Source organism: Typopeltis vanoorti, chromosome 13 (assembly GCF_054136105.1).
Source record: "Typopeltis vanoorti isolate ZY-2024b chromosome 13, IOZ_Tvanoo_1.0, whole genome shotgun sequence".
NCBI lineage: Eukaryota > Metazoa > Arthropoda > Arachnida > Uropygi > Thelyphonidae > Typopeltis > Typopeltis vanoorti.
Window position 1 is genome coordinate 60572727 of NC_143561.1, and position 15932 is coordinate 60588658.

General features: G+C 33.8%; 1 protein-coding gene across 2 annotated transcripts in view; it reads right to left on the bottom strand.

Annotated features, from left to right (window-relative positions):
- Nucleotides 1-1760: 1760 nt before the first annotated feature.
- The window catches only part of LOC150100209 (myc box-dependent-interacting protein 1-like), a 188989-nt gene continuing 174817 nt past the window's right edge, over nucleotides 1761-15932 (bottom strand). For both annotated transcript variants that reach the window (XM_090402882.1, XM_090402883.1), the window contains exons 12-13: nucleotides 7578-7679; nucleotides 1761-4817 (exon numbers count right to left, since the gene is read on the bottom strand). In XM_090402882.1, coding sequence (XP_090259008.1) covers nucleotides 4737-4817; nucleotides 7578-7679 — 183 coding nt within the window. In that variant the 3' untranslated portion in view covers nucleotides 1761-4736. The remainder of the gene's footprint in view (nucleotides 4818-7577; nucleotides 7680-15932) is intronic.

A 15932-nucleotide genomic window follows, 5' to 3' on the forward strand; every position in this document is an offset into this window, starting at 1 on the left:
CTATCCAAGGTAAGCCTATTTTTGTAATCATAATTCCATGATAAAGTTGTTAGTCCTATGCCTATAAGTGTAGTTTGTAAATTATGTGTACTCCTGCCAGTTTGTAGAATGAAAATACTTTCTCAGCAAAAAAACATCTCGCTTCCTTACGAGACTGGCTAACTCACCTTTGCTTCAAAAGCCCTCAAAGGTCCTTTATGTCCTCAACGTCATTTGAACTCAGATCTCTCCAACTGAATAGCCTCTTTGAAACAGACTGAGCTGCAGTAGCTCTAGGTATTCATTATGAAGATTTATTAGGTTTATAATTAATAGTGTTAATAGAATATGTGCACTATAAAATAACTAATAATTAATAACTTTAGGACTAGATTCGACAGATGAATCAAATCATGCATATTAGCTCGTGTCTTGGTTACAGCTGAAGTATATATTATAGCACATTAGAGTTAAAAGGGACAATTGTAAGCTTCATAGGTAAAAATTATTTAAAATAATTCTTAATTAAAAGACTTGTAAATAATTAATAGTGATCTCTTCTGAAAACTTAGATAATGGCATACTGCCTGAGTAGTTCAGGTTCAAACGATTTCGTAACCTTTCACATTTCATGGGAAAGACGATTGAATCTGAACTTGCTGGAATGAAGTTTTGTTTGGTTCTAAAGAACTTTGAGTCTAGTGCCAATAGCCTATCAATTAAAAAAAAAGAAAAAAGGGCAGACTTGTCAGATTCCAAAAATGTAATAATTTTGGAATCTGACAAGTTGTATAGTTACTTGATTTAATTATAATCAAGACAGAATGACCAGTCTGTCCAAAATAAGATGACACGAGCAGGGTCTTGATAAACAGCAGGTATCCTTTGTTGATGGTCCATTCTTGATAGGGATATATATCCCTATCAATAATGTAATCCATGTGATTTTTTTTGAGAGTTTCAGAAATTTCTTGAAGACAAACTTCATGATAGTATTTTGAAAGTAATGTGCAGGATGGAGCATCATGTAATTACACTTAAACTGTCCAGGAATACTTAAACAGGCACTTCCAAATTAGTGGAACGGGTGACCTAGCTCTTGAGGGGCACCCTTCCCCATTTTTTTTTTTTTGCTTGGGGTTTCATAAAATCAAAGGTTCATTGCAGAAAGATTCAACATTTACCTGATCTTAGAAAATACATTTTGGAGGCAGTACAGGAAAGCAATAATTAAAATCTTGACTGTTGTATGCAAAATCCAAGTTTTCTGTTTCAAACTTGGATTTTGCATAAAAAAAAAGTTGTAAGCATACTATTAAGTCATTCATCTCAAATTCACTGAATTTCACAAAAATATGCAGTGACATTTGGGACACCTGTATGACATTAAAACCCCTGATAATCATTTTCTATATAATTTTATACCTAGAAATTGTTTACATTTTTTTAAAATAAAGATTAAAAGTTTTAATGCAATGTATGAAAATTAATAACCTTTTGTAGAAAGGTTTCCTACTAATTAAATATTCTCCATTTCAAATTACCTAATAGACTGCAAGTTTGAACATATCCCTGTCAATAATATCCATGTGATTTTTCTTGTCTTTTGTATTTACAAAGATAAAGCTTTTATCATTATTACTATTTTCTAATTGTATCAACAATTTGAAACGTTTCAAATTGTTTGAAGCTAACTGTATACAAATGCTACTTTATATATGCTGAGCAATGTTCAGTTAATTTTGTTGCAGATTTCTTTTAAAAAATTACAAATAACAATATTTGAAAAAATATATTTATTTATAAACAAAGTATATTATGAATAATTTTGTAATAAATAGTTCATTCTGGGATTAAATTAATATTCAACATCTGTGAGCAGTAGTTCTGTGTATCAGAAAAGTTAAGACTCCTGCAAAACTGAGTTAATTAGGATATTTATCCTAAGAAATATTAAGCCATTTCTTGATCTTTTGAATGTGCAAGAAACATGCACTACTTAACTAAAAATTTGTAACTGAACTACAATATTGAAATACAGCATTATAATTCTGATGTGTAAATGAATAGTAGTCATTTAAGGAAACAAGTTTTTTAGGCATTAAGAATGTGACATTATCAATAATTAGAAACCATACTTGTAAATATGTTTATGTCAAAAAAACTTAAAAAAATCAAGTTAGACTTAACAACTTAACATCTACATCAATGTATGGAAAAAAAGCAATCAGACTTTACAACAGTATAAAATAATGAGTGATGTAGTTTGGCATAACAGGTTTATAAAATGTCAGACAAAGACATAATAAAATACAACAGCCTTCACATTTTAACAGCTCTATACATTGCTGCAATATACAGGATTATCAAGTGAAGTATGAATAACAGCATAATAAAAAACTCTTAACTACATCTTATTTACATTGATAATGCTTTCACAAAGATAGTTATAAGGCACGCTCCACCGTCAATATTACTATGTCATTCTGAAAGTTGTTTTCCAGACATATCCAGGAAATAAATATTAATAATTTAAGTTTTCACTGCAAATATGTCATGAAAGTTTAACCATTTAACTGGTTTTTAATTTAAATACATAAATATTTGAACTTAACTTTTGAGTACAATCGGATGTCTATTGCAACTCATAAAAGGCTACATTCAACAAAACTATAGCAGTCTGAAGTTTTGAGACAGAAAAAAAAAAAAAAAAACACCGAAGTGTATCCAGTGCTTCATAAAATCAGAATTACCTGCACTTCGCTTGTATTTCAATCATATTCACAAACACACAGTATGGAAGCAAGAAACAATGATATGAATTGACATTTATTCTGGAATTTTGTGACTCATTGCTTCACTGTATAATTTTAAAAGGGGGAAAGATTTGATAAAAATTTGTTAAGAAAATTCTTAAACAAGATTTTTTAATTATCTTATTGTCCCAATGATGAGTATTTATTTTTTAATTACTATAAAATTTGCAAAGAAAGTTATGTGATAAGCTTTACAGCTGATAAGACATTGCAATGTTTTAGCATACAACAGCATCTGATACAAAATCACAATTTGTGCCATTTAACACTTAAAATTACACTGCATTAGGTGTGCTTAAAGCAATATTAAAACTAGGTATGGAGTAAATCTGTAACAAACTTCAAATTTCTGCTAAGACATTTGAAATTTGTTACAGATTGACTTTGAAACTGCATGTTATACTCAGTAAATAAGATGAATCTGAAGTTCATTTTTTATTACTTAGTAGAATATGTTTTTGAATCATCTGTGTCAAGTCCAATGGAAAGATATGCAAAAAGGAACTTAAAATGCAGAGCATACTAACAGCTGTATTCTGCTTCACAATAGAAAATGCTTAGTTATTATTAGAGATCAACTTCTGGTTAGTAATTCCCACTGTTAGAACAGAGAAGAATTTATCAGTGAAATTACATCCCTGTTGGCCTAAGCATATACAAAAAAAAATTGTTTTTTTTATCAGCTGATACATGAAATTATACAATGACAATGTTTCTACACTACGAATAAAATTTTCCAGCTGCTTTATGAATATAAAAATTCAGAAATTCATCAATAAATACTTTTCTTAAAAATATGTGCTGATATTATTTTAATGTTTATCTCTTCAAAAAAAAGTTCATGTAAAGCTACTAACCACATTTGATCCAACACTGTACTTTCTGAAACTTTGCATAAAACCAATAGCATAATATATAAGCATCTAAAGTTTTATGCAAATAAATGAACTAACTGACAGTCCATCAGTAAACCAAAACTCAGATTCATATCTACATGTTTTAGTGTATAACTAACTACAAGCTGCAGACAAGCTCAATGTGGTTGTTCTCAGCTCATGGATAATATATAATTCCCAATGACTAAAGTTTCTACTACACGAGGTGGCCTATAACATCCATTATCAAAATAGATTATTCATTAATAAATGAAATAATTATCCCATACAGTTTCTTCCTTTCACAGTAGTGTTCTAAAGAATTAAAATATCTTGCTGTTTTCTTAGATGCATACATTTTGTTATTAAAGAAAATATTCATGGTATGTAAGTATTCAAAGCCTAACAAACATTATTATAGACTATATAAAACACATCACAAGAAATCACTCAATTCCATTTTTATTTATTTTCTTGTGATGTGGTAAGAAATTCTGAGTTCAAAATGTTATTTACTCTATATAAGCCAACTATCATAAAAATTATAGTAACTATATGAACGGTTCCAATATTCTAATCCAATAAACTTACAGATTAAAAATAAGATTAACAAGAAAAAAAAACACCCATAAATGATGGAAGTTTTTGAGATTCACAAGTTTTCCCCCAATCTAGTTTAAAAATTGCAAAAGCTAAGGTAGTGAATTTAGCTGAAAGCATTATTTGGCAACATAAAAAATGTTAATTTCACACCATTTATGATAAAACACTAAGTGATATAACAACGTTCTAGAAAAGAATGAGGAGAAATATTAAAATTTGTAAGGATTAAAAAAAAAAAAACTTTGCAGTTTATTTACAGAAATTTACTGGACAATATGACTTTCATAAACAACTCCAACAGCCATCTTTGTTTAGTTCCTTTTTCTTTTTCAAGGAATGCATACATAAGAATATCAATAAAATAAACCAGCTTTTGCCATGTAAGTACTCTGCAGTAGCATCTTTATTAGTATTTTTACTTTAGAAGGAGAAAAAAAAAACCAACAAAAAAAAAAAATTGGTTTCATATTGGTCTTGTGAAGTTAGCAGGAAATAAACCTTTTTCTTCTGTCCCTTCTTTAATTCCCATTAGCCAGCCTTCTTCCTTTAAAGCATAAAAAAAATAAGAAAAAGAATCAGTGTTATTAATGTTAGCATTTTTAAATGCAACAAAAATTGTCATAATCAAGTGATATGTAAAGAAAGCACAGTTTTCCATAAATCTAAATAAATGCATAATGTAGTAACAATAAATTACAAAGCTATAATTAGGAGATTTGCATAGAAAATCCCCTAATTATAGATTTGTGTGTGTGTAGCAGTAGCTATTTGCAAGAGTGAGTACACTACATCAAACCTGAAATGCTTATGAAATATATATATAAAAAAAAAAAAAAAAAAATCAGCTACCGCCTATTTGTTCCCGTATAGGGAGTAGGCGGGGCTGTTTACCCTATCTAACTTTGGACACTGAGTGGGCAGTTCAATCTCTACTGGTAGCCAATCAGAGAGATAGCTGGCCCAAGGCTATCACTGATGAATCAGTGATAGCCTTGGGCCAGGAATTCCATTAAGACCTGTTGTAGACTGTATAGATTGTCCCACTTCAAAATTTCTGTCAAATTTACTCACTTCTTCAACTAGAAGAACTGCTATGTATATAAAAAATTCTTTGGATTTCAGAAATAAAATTTCCGATCTTCATGTAGACGATTCGGAGATTATGATTAGTCTAGATGTTTCTCTATTTACGAATGTTCCGTTAGCAGACAGCATTGAATTACTGCACCAAGAATTTGCTCCAGGCATAGTCAAATTATTTGAATTTGTAATAAAGTCCAGTTATTTTTCCTTCAAAAACCAGTTATACCAACAAATCGAAGGAACAGCAATGGGTAATCCTATATCTCCTGCTATTGCCAACTACTTCATGGAGCACTTCGGACAACATATTTTTCACAACATCTCACCGAGACCTAACCTTTGGTTCAGATGTGGATGACATTTTTGTCATATGGAAGGGCACTTCGGAAGAATTACAACAGTTTTTCTCAAAAATTTACCCTAGAAGTAGAAGTAAACAAGCAGTTAGCCTTTCTAGCCCTCTTAATTCTTTGCCAACCAGATGGTAACCTACAATTCACAGTCTACAGAAAGGAGACTCATACAGGCCATTACATCTATGCTGAATCGCATCACCATTCCAGTCAAAAAGCAGGTACTCTAAAAAAAACACTGGTTCACAGAGCCCACTCCTTTTGTTCTTCAAAAGAACTATTACAAAAAAGAATTACAATATATTATTTTCTCCTTCTTATCCAATGGTTATAAGAATTCCTTCATAAAAAGAGCGTTGAGTAGTTCATGTTTCAGCGTCCTCTTCAAATACAGAAGAAATAACGCATATACCTATCCCCTACGTGCAAGGCATTAGCGAATACATAGCTAAAGTGCTAAAACCACTAAATATTTGTGTTGCCTTTCGACCCATCAGAAAAATCTCTACATTCGTCATATCTCCAAATGACAAGCTCCCACATCTCAGCTATCCAGGTGTCTATCAGATTCCCTGATCGTGTGGGTTATCATATTTCGAAGAAACAGGAAGAGCTGCTCTTATCTGGTTAGAAGAACACAAGTTGTATATTCAGTACCTTGAACCTGAACGGGCTGGCCTTGAAGAACAGCATGCCATCAACACTAGACAACAGTTCATTGGAAAAAGACAAAAGTTATTCACAAAAGTCGGTTCCTCATGGAACGACTTTACAAAGAAACATGTGAAGCGTTACTTCACTTCCCTAACCTAAACAGATTCGATGGTCTACGTGTTTCTCCTCTGTGGGAGATAGTACTCTATAAATCAGCAAATCTTTCCTAACTATTGTAATTGTATACACTTACGTATATATAATTTTTTTTTTCTCAAAATAAATTTATGAAATTTAACCTTAGCTATTTTTATATGTTGGTAACACGATTATTTAAGGAATTTAAAACGTATACTGGAATAGTAATTCAAAGAAACTTTAATAAATACCTCCTATATTTTGGCAATGCCACATTGCCATCTTCATGGGAACATACAACAACTTATATCGTACATTTCAATACTATATTTTGGCAATGTCACATTGCCATCTTCATGGGAACATACAACAACAACTTATATTGTACATTTCAATATAAGGCGTATATTCAGTACCTTGAACCTGAACAGTCTGGACTTGCAGAGCATTCCATCATCACTAGACAGAGTTCATTGAAAAAGACAAAAGTCATTCACAAAAGGCGGTTCCTCATGGAATGACTTTACAAAGAAACGTGAAGCGTTACTTCACTTCCCTAACCTAAACAGATCAGATGGTCTACATGTTTCCCCTCTGTGGGAGATAGTACTCTATAAATCAGCAAATCTTTCCTAACTATTGTAATTGTATACACTTAAATATATAAAATTTTTATTTATATAATTTTTTTTTTTTTCAAAATAAATTTAGAAAATTTAACCTTAGCTACTTAGGTGTGAATATATCAGTTAGTTTAATTAGCCTTTGTACCTTGTACTGATGATGCCTATAATAATTAGACAAAAATTCTACTAATAAAGAATAATTTACGCAAGTTAATTCTGTTATTATAATAGTAAGTAATATGTCTACTCATGGTATTTCATTACTGAAACTTACATTTTGATCTTCTAAGGCTCTCATTGGTATACATTTTTAAAAAAAATCTGCCATCTTTTCAACATTTTTTTTTTAATTTATAGGAAATAAAATGCTTATTTCTCAAAGGGAAACTGTTAGATAATTATTATAATCAAAATAACAATTGTATTCTGCCTCATTTTCATGTTTCCTACCTGTTCTTCGGGATCTTCATATTCAATAACATGTACAACATCACCTATTTCAAAGGATAACTCATCAACATCTTCAGCAATATACTTGAATGTAGCTCGGACCTAAATTAAAACATGGCTTGTAAACTTAGCAAGTAATACAGAATTAAATATTTCCCATTATAGTGCAAAATTTGATAAAGTTATTTGAATGTGAAAGAAAGTCAATTTACAAATGCAGCAAGTGTTTCATTTTATTTCATTATTACAATAAATGTACTGTAATGCATTTTATACTACCGTATATGTCGGCGTATAAGACGACTCTCAAATACTACAGAAAACCCCTCGAAATCATGGGTCATATTATACGGCGAATATAAAAAGGGAAAATGATAGTGGTGGGAGACTGTGCAGAAAGTGAGGAATTGAAGTATGTGTCAGATCGTGAGATTGTTGTGAATGAAAATAGTGGCTTGATAAAGAATTGCAATGTTGTACAAGATGACAATGAGAGCAGTGATCAAAGAGAGAGTGAAAGCAATTATACAGAGAGAAAATGGTTCAAATGATGAAAAAAATGAGGAATTATTTGTAAGGAGTGAGATTGCAAGGTTATGCGGAGTAATGCACAGTGGCAGTTGGAGCACCTGCAAAACTCTTTCCAGAGTGCCTCGGCTAACGGAAATAAACTAGTGTTTGAAAGGAAAAATAAGCGTAAGAGTGGGGGAGTTTCAGAAATGAAGGAAAGAGTGTTGTATGGTGACTAGTTATTAAGAGGTGCGATAGATGGGAGTTTAACTAAATCGTACTTACCAGGTGCGAAATTTAAGGATATAAGTGACAGTATTAGAGCGCAAAAACAGAGGGTGAAAGAACTGATAGTTGTGGCGGTTACGAATGAATTGAAAGAAGATAAATTTTTTATGAGAGAGGACTTGAAAGTATTGTTAAAGGTAGCGAAAGAAAAGAGTGACAGAGTTAGGATGGTGAGTCTGTTGCCACGGTACGACAGAGAGAAGTTTAGAAGGAGGGCCATAATCGCAAATGACTTTATGTGCAGGTTATGCAAATAGTGTGGTGTAGAATGAGTTTGATGGGTGAAAGGATTTATACAAGATGGATGGCCTGCATTTGAATGGATTTGGTGTGCGGAGACTGGAAAAAGTGTTGCTGAATGAAGTGAAAATGGATGTGCAGAACCAGGAAAACTAGAACTACCAAGGAGGGGGGGGGGAGTGGATATGTGGACATCAGTGAGACTGTTGAGTGTAAGAATGTATATAATGTACCCGAGCCACTACTGAGGACAAGTAATCAGAATGGGATAGTTAGAATAATGCATCAAGATAGGGGTGGGACAAAGGGACCTCTACATTTCATGTATACTAATGCCAGGAGTATTAGAAACAAGAAGGAAGAATTTTTGGCCTTGTTTGGCTCTTCATGGCAGGTTATTGGCATTAGTGAAACACGGCTGACGGAAGATGATATATTTAGTGGGATAGAATGTGTAGGTTATAGTGTGTTTAGGAGGGACAGAGAGAATAAAATGGGGGGGGGGGGTGTTATTGATGATAGCTGATGAACTGCAGCCAAGGAGAATTGAAGTTGTATTGCAGGATAGTGAAAAGAGCACATTTGAGGCTATTTGGTGTGAGATTGAGACTGGTAGAACAAAATATACAGTTGGGTGTTGCTATAGACCAGGTGATGGAATAGATGGTGGGGATAGTATGCATAAACAAATTGATGAAATGAGTGGAAGGAAGGTAATTATTATGGGTGATTTCAACTATGGTAACATTGATTGGAAGGAGGAGAGAACACATGTGAGGAAGGAACTGGACTTTATTCAATTATTAAGGGATAATTATCTGAAATAACATGTAATTGAAAATACTAGGGGTTTGAGAGTGCTTGACCTGGTAACAGCATCTGAGAATTTGCCTGTAATGAATATGAACATGTTGCCACCTATTGGTGAGAGTAATCATAAGATCCTGACCTGGGAGGTGGCTAAAGGTGTGGAATTTTCGATTAAGACAAGGTACATGTGGAATTACCGTGCTGGAATATGACAAGCTTAGGAGATTGCTTGGTTCAGTGCCATGGCATGTAAAACTGCAAGGGCTGGATGTCGATACAGCATGGGAAGTGGTCAAGGAACATTTACAGGAGGTTATGGCTGATTGTATACCTAGAGTCCGAATAGCAAAACAAGTAAGGGTTAAATGGATGAATGACACCATTAAGCTTGAGCTGCAAATAAAGAAACAACTGTGGAGGGAATTTAAAGAAAGAAGTGACCTGCAGGCACATGAATGGTATAAAGCGTGGGCCAGAAGGGTAACGAATGTGGTAAAAAAAAAAAGCAAAAGCGGATTATGAAAGGAAACTAACTATGCAAGCTAAAGAGAATCCCAAACAGTTCTTTCAATATGCTGCAAGCAAAAAACTGTACACAGCAGAATGATTTTAAGGAATACCGATGGTAAGGAGGTCACTGAATCAGTTGATATAGTGGAATTACTGAGCGAGCACTTTGCAAGAGTATATCATCCAGGTGGTCACATTGAAAGAATGAAGGAACCATCAGTTAATATGGGAACTGTGATGAATGAGGTGGAGGTGAATGGTCTATTACAGAACCTTAATGTGAATATATCTGTAGGATTGGATGGTATACCGGCATGGGTCTTACGTGAAATGGCTAAAGAATTATCAGTGCCCTTGACCATGTTGTTTAATCTGAATCTCAGGTCTGGTTTAGTCCCGAAGGTGTGGAAAGAGGGGAGAAAATAGTTCCACTGCATAAAGGAGGATCCAAGACTACTATTGCAAATTACCTACCGATCAGCATATCAGGAGTCGTTGTCAAGGTCTTGGAGAAAGTAGTCAAGGGAAAAATACAGGAATGGATTGATGAAAATGAGATACTGCAAGGGAGACAGCATGGCTTTGTGAAGGGTAGATCATGCCTCAGTAACTCGCTCAAGTTTTATAACATAGTGACAGCTGAACTGGATAAGGGTAATGGGTTTACAGTGATACTGACAGTGAGATGGATAAGTGAGTGGTTGATGGAGAGATATCAGAGAGTAGTTTATTCAGGAGTAGAGTCCAAAAGACGGCCTGTGACTAGTGGTGTGCCTCAGGGTTCTGTTCTTGGACCACTGCTGTTTAATTTGTTCATTAACGATATTGGGAAGGATCTAAGAGGAACAGTTTATTTGTTCGCTGATGATGCAAAGTTGAGTAGGGCAATAGTGAATGCAGAAGATGTCAAAATTTGCAGGATGATTTGGATAGATTGGAGTTTTGGGCTAAGAAGAATGGATGTCAATTTAATATGACAAAATGTAAGGTTATGCATTTTGAGGTGAAAAGATTAGCAGCAGCATACCACATTGGTGGAATTGTACTCCAGGAGATTGATGAGGCCAGGGACTTGGGAGTGTTGGTGGATAGGGAGATGAGGTTTATGGGGCACATTGCAAAAGTGACTAAATCAGCTGATCAAATCACTTGAATGCTGAAGAATACTTTGACGAGCAGAGATAAGCAAGTTATTGTTCCTCTGTATCGAGCCTTGATAAGACCCCATCTTGATTACTGTGCCCAGATATGGTTACCTAGGTTTCTTCTTGATGGGGAGGAGGTTGAGAGGATCCAGATTCAAGTGACCAAGATGATAGCAGGTCTATGGAATGAACCTTATGAAAACAGGTTGAAGATTTGTGGGTTGCAGAAATTGGTTGACAGGCAGAAATGATTGAGACATTCAAATTGGTGAAAGGTTTCTATAGGATTGATTCAGAGGATATTTTTGAGATCAGGACTGGTGGTGGGAGAACTAAGGGACATCTATGGAAGCTGGGCAAGAGTGTGGTTAGCAAAGGTGTTAGAGCTGGGCTCTTTACTTTTGTGGTAAATGAGTGGAATAAACTGCTAGAGTCTGTTGTGGGTGCTATGACAGTGAGTGAGTTCAAGGCAAGGCATGATAGATACTGTGAGAAAGTCGAATAGTTGTGTGGACATGATGTTTAGGGCCTCCCTCGATGAGTCTAAGTCTTTGCCTGATGAAAGGTGATTTTCATCTAGTCTGGTTAAAAGATTGGAATAATATTCTCCAGTTACTGTTTTACTCTTTTCAAGATAATTAATAAACAAAATGCCTTTAGCATCCCAAAACACCGATGCCATGACCTTACCAGCTGATGGAACCGACTTTGTCTTCTTTGGCACTGAACAACCAGCTTGTCTACTGTTTGGATTCTGGTGTGTAATGGTGAATCCAAGTCTCATCCACAGTAATAAATTGACACACAAAATCAGTTCTATTCTTGTTAAAATGCTCCAAGCACTGTTCAGAGATTTTCATGCATTTTCATGCATTTTTGATCTGGTGTGAGCAAGCGCTGCACCCATCTTCACAAAACTTTTTCATTTGCAATTCTTCATGCAAAATATATCCTACATGTTCTTTTGAAATGCCTATAGTCTCAGCAATTTCATGAACTTGATCAATGATTTCTGGTGCTGTTACACTTTTTGGATGTCCTTCATGTGGATCATTTTCAAGGCTGGTAAGGCCACGTTAAACTTGGCAACCCGTTTCTTAATTGTCGAAAACGAAGGAGAAGAGTGCCCATAAACATTTATGAATTTCGAATTAATTTCTTTTGGCGTTAAACCTTCTTTTATAAAGAATTTTATAACCACACGATACTCAATTTTATTAATTTTAAGGGATACAGACAACACTTTTGCTTCAGACAGCTGTATAAAATAAACTACTTGATAGAATGACTTGCAATTTCACATGGATGCTTATGACAGATGTACCAACTTAGAAAAAAAAATCTTGCTGATAGTGTTGCCATCTATGGTTGAGGCTGAGAACATTTCAGACCACCCTTATATAATCTATTATAGTGACAACCAAGTTGGATAAAGGGAATGGCAAACTAGGATAATGCTAAATTTTGCAAAGGCATTTGACAGGATACCATATAGAACTGTTATGCAAACTGCAAGAAATGGGGATGATTATAAAACTAGTGATAATGATAAAAACGATTGTTGATGAACAGATACCAAAAGTAGTATATGGAGAAGCAGAATCTAGGAGAAGGCAGGCGACTGGTGGTGTGCTGCAGGGCTCTATTAATCTCTGTTTAATTTGTACATAAATGATATGGAAAATAATTTGAAGGGAGATGTTTGTTAATGATGCAAAATTGGATAGGATAACAGTTATTCAAGATGATGTAGAGGGCTTGTAGGATGATTTAAATGAGCTGACAGTATGGGGAAAATATACTGGATGTTAATTTAATGTCAAAAAGTATAAAGTTATGCATTTTAGGATACAAAGATTACAAGCTGTGTATCACATCAAGGGAACTGTACTCCAGGAAATTGATGAAGACGAGGATTGGGGGGGGGGGGGGTAATAGTAGTAGATAGAGCTGAAGTTTCGAGGGCATATTGCTAAAATTGCTAGGGTAACTCACAGGATTAGTTGGTTATTGAAGAACATGCTAACAAGCAGAGATAAGGGAGCTACCATTCCTCTTTATAAAGTCTTGATACAATCACATCTGGATTACTGTGCTCAGGTCTGGTCAGCAGGGTTTCTTGGGGATAAGTGGATAGAGGTGAGTGACCAAGATGGTGAGTGGTCTTAGAATGCTCCTTATGAGGATAGTGAGGGTTTGTAGATTGCAAAATTCAGTTGACAGGCAAAAGGGGGTGATAACATACAAATATTTTAGTTCAAGACTTTTATAGACCAGATGTAGGGGAAATGTTTCAGCACTTGGCTAGAGGTGAGTACCAGTGTGGTTACCAAGGGTGTGAGAAAGACATTTTTCACTTGAAGAGTGATGAATGAATAGAATGGGTTGCCTGAGTCAGTTGTGAGTGCTTTGTCTGTTAATGGCTTCAAGGAGAAGTATGATAGATGTTGATAGCTGGGGTCTCCCACAATGAGTCTTAGGACTTCATGGAGATGCCAGTACAATAATGATAATATATATTTTGTGGCATGTATTCAGTAAACTAACACTCCTGTTACTAACAGGTGTTCTTTAATGTCCTTTTTTAAATATAGGTATTACTATACTTGTATTCCATTATATTTTTATTTGTCCGATTGTATATATTTTATTTAAAAATTTTAATAATCTTTGATGAATCCCCCCCCCCCCACCCCAGCAATTTATATAGTTTGGAATTTATTCTTCTCCTGCTGATTTGCAATTATTTTACTTATATTGTCCTTTAATTCTTTCGATGTTATTCCATCTAAATCATTTTGCAAGATTTTGGAACAGTTTTTTTTTAGTATTATTATTATTATTATTAGACCTCCAGGGAGCCCAAAGACTCATCAAGTAAGGGCACCTGCTCTACAGCTGTCTCCACCTCAAATCCACCAACTGACTGCAACTACACCAACTCCATCTGCCGCTGACCATCACCACTAATTTTTCCACAGACAATCACAAACATCCATGCCCACGGTGGGATTCGAACCCGCAGCCTTTTACTGGAGAGCGGAAATGCTAACCACTTGGCCAGTCAGGCCGGCTCCGACCAAAAATCTATAAAGTAATCTGAGAATTAGTTTAAATCTACTGCACGATAGGTATGATACAAATATCTTCCAGCTTTCTCTTTTGGCTATTTCTCATTTTTTTTTTTTTAGTATTCAATTTTGTCTATTTGTTTTTTTATTACTTAACCATCTTTTATAAGCTAGCTTTTTATTTTGTTGTCCCTTATATATTTATTTTATTTGTGTGTGTGTGTGTCCCCTTAGACTATGCTGCGAAAGTAATAATTTTTTTCATGTTATTCCATTCTTTCTCAATGTCTTCATTTTCTTGTATTTTTTCTAAATAGTTATTAATCTTTTTTATTTAGAAAAAGTGGAGAACTTTAATTACCTAGGATCAATAATAAACAAGGAGAAGCAGAGGAAGATGTAAAAATCTAACATACAGAGAGCACATATAATTTTTAACATGTTAGGGAAAATATGGAGATCAAAGCAAATAGGCTTAAAAAACAAAACCGGTTAAATAACCTGATTTTGTTTTTTAAGCCTATTTACAAATATGTAATCAGTTCTATTCAATGCATCAGAAATATGGACAACAAAAGCAATTAGAAAAAATTGAAAAGCATTTTAAATAAATGCTAAAGAAGAATTCTACAAATAAAATGGCCAGAAAAGATATCGAATAAAGAGTTATGGCAAAAAACTAAACAACAACAAAAAACCAAAAATGTATGACATCAATCAGAGAAAATGGAGAGGGATAGGGCATATACTAAGAAAACCGGAAAAGGACAAAGTCAAACAAGCATTAAAGGGGAATCCGCAAGGACAGAGGTAGACCAAAGATGAGCTGGAGGAGAGGAGTAGAAAAAGACCTCAGAAAGACCTTGATGACGATAAAGAGAGAAGCACAAAACACAGTCAGATGGAGATCCATAGTCCCTATACTCTCATTGGAGTAAAAGGGAAAAAGAAAGTATGTATTAATCTTCTGTTGGTATACATTTCTTATACTTAAATCGTTTAGTCTTACATTGTAACTGCATTTTTATTCTCTAGTTTGTTTATTTAATGTATTTTTTTATAACCAATTTGGTAGAAACTTTAATTTTGCCAACACTAAATAATGATCTACATCTATTTCCTGTCCTCTTTATTTTATTTTTTCTCTTTATCTTTCATTCATTATAATGTAGTCTATTATCGATTTTTGTCCTCTTGCACACCATGTATATTTACATATTATTCATTATTTTTACATTATATATCAAGTCGTTTTTCATTTTTGTTTATTGTTGACTCTCCAAATTTTTCTATATTATTTTTTTTCCATGTCTATTCTGGCATTAAGATCTTCAGTTATAATTATATTATCTGTTTTAATTAATTTTTCATATACTCCTTTTAACTGTTTGTAAAGGTCATTTCTTCTTTCTTTAGGGACATATTCTTTCATTTCATTATATATATATATAATGGGTTATTTTTGCTTTAATTGATTTATGGATCCATATTATGCAAATTATTGCACATATTTGTTTTTCCATTCACTATATATGATGTGATAGTCGTCTCTTTTGTTCCTTTGTTTTTTTTTTTGTTTCTGTAAGAACTGTGATTTTGCCGTTTTCTTCATTTAAAAATTTATCTATTGTTCTTTACGTGCTATGCTTCTAATGTTCCATGTGGTATATTTCACCACATTTTCTTTTTCCAAAATTTTTTACCTTTTCCAATTTGTGGTCTTTTACCAAGTTTAGATTTCTTTGAGAATTGAAAGTAATATTTGTTTACCTATGTCAAGT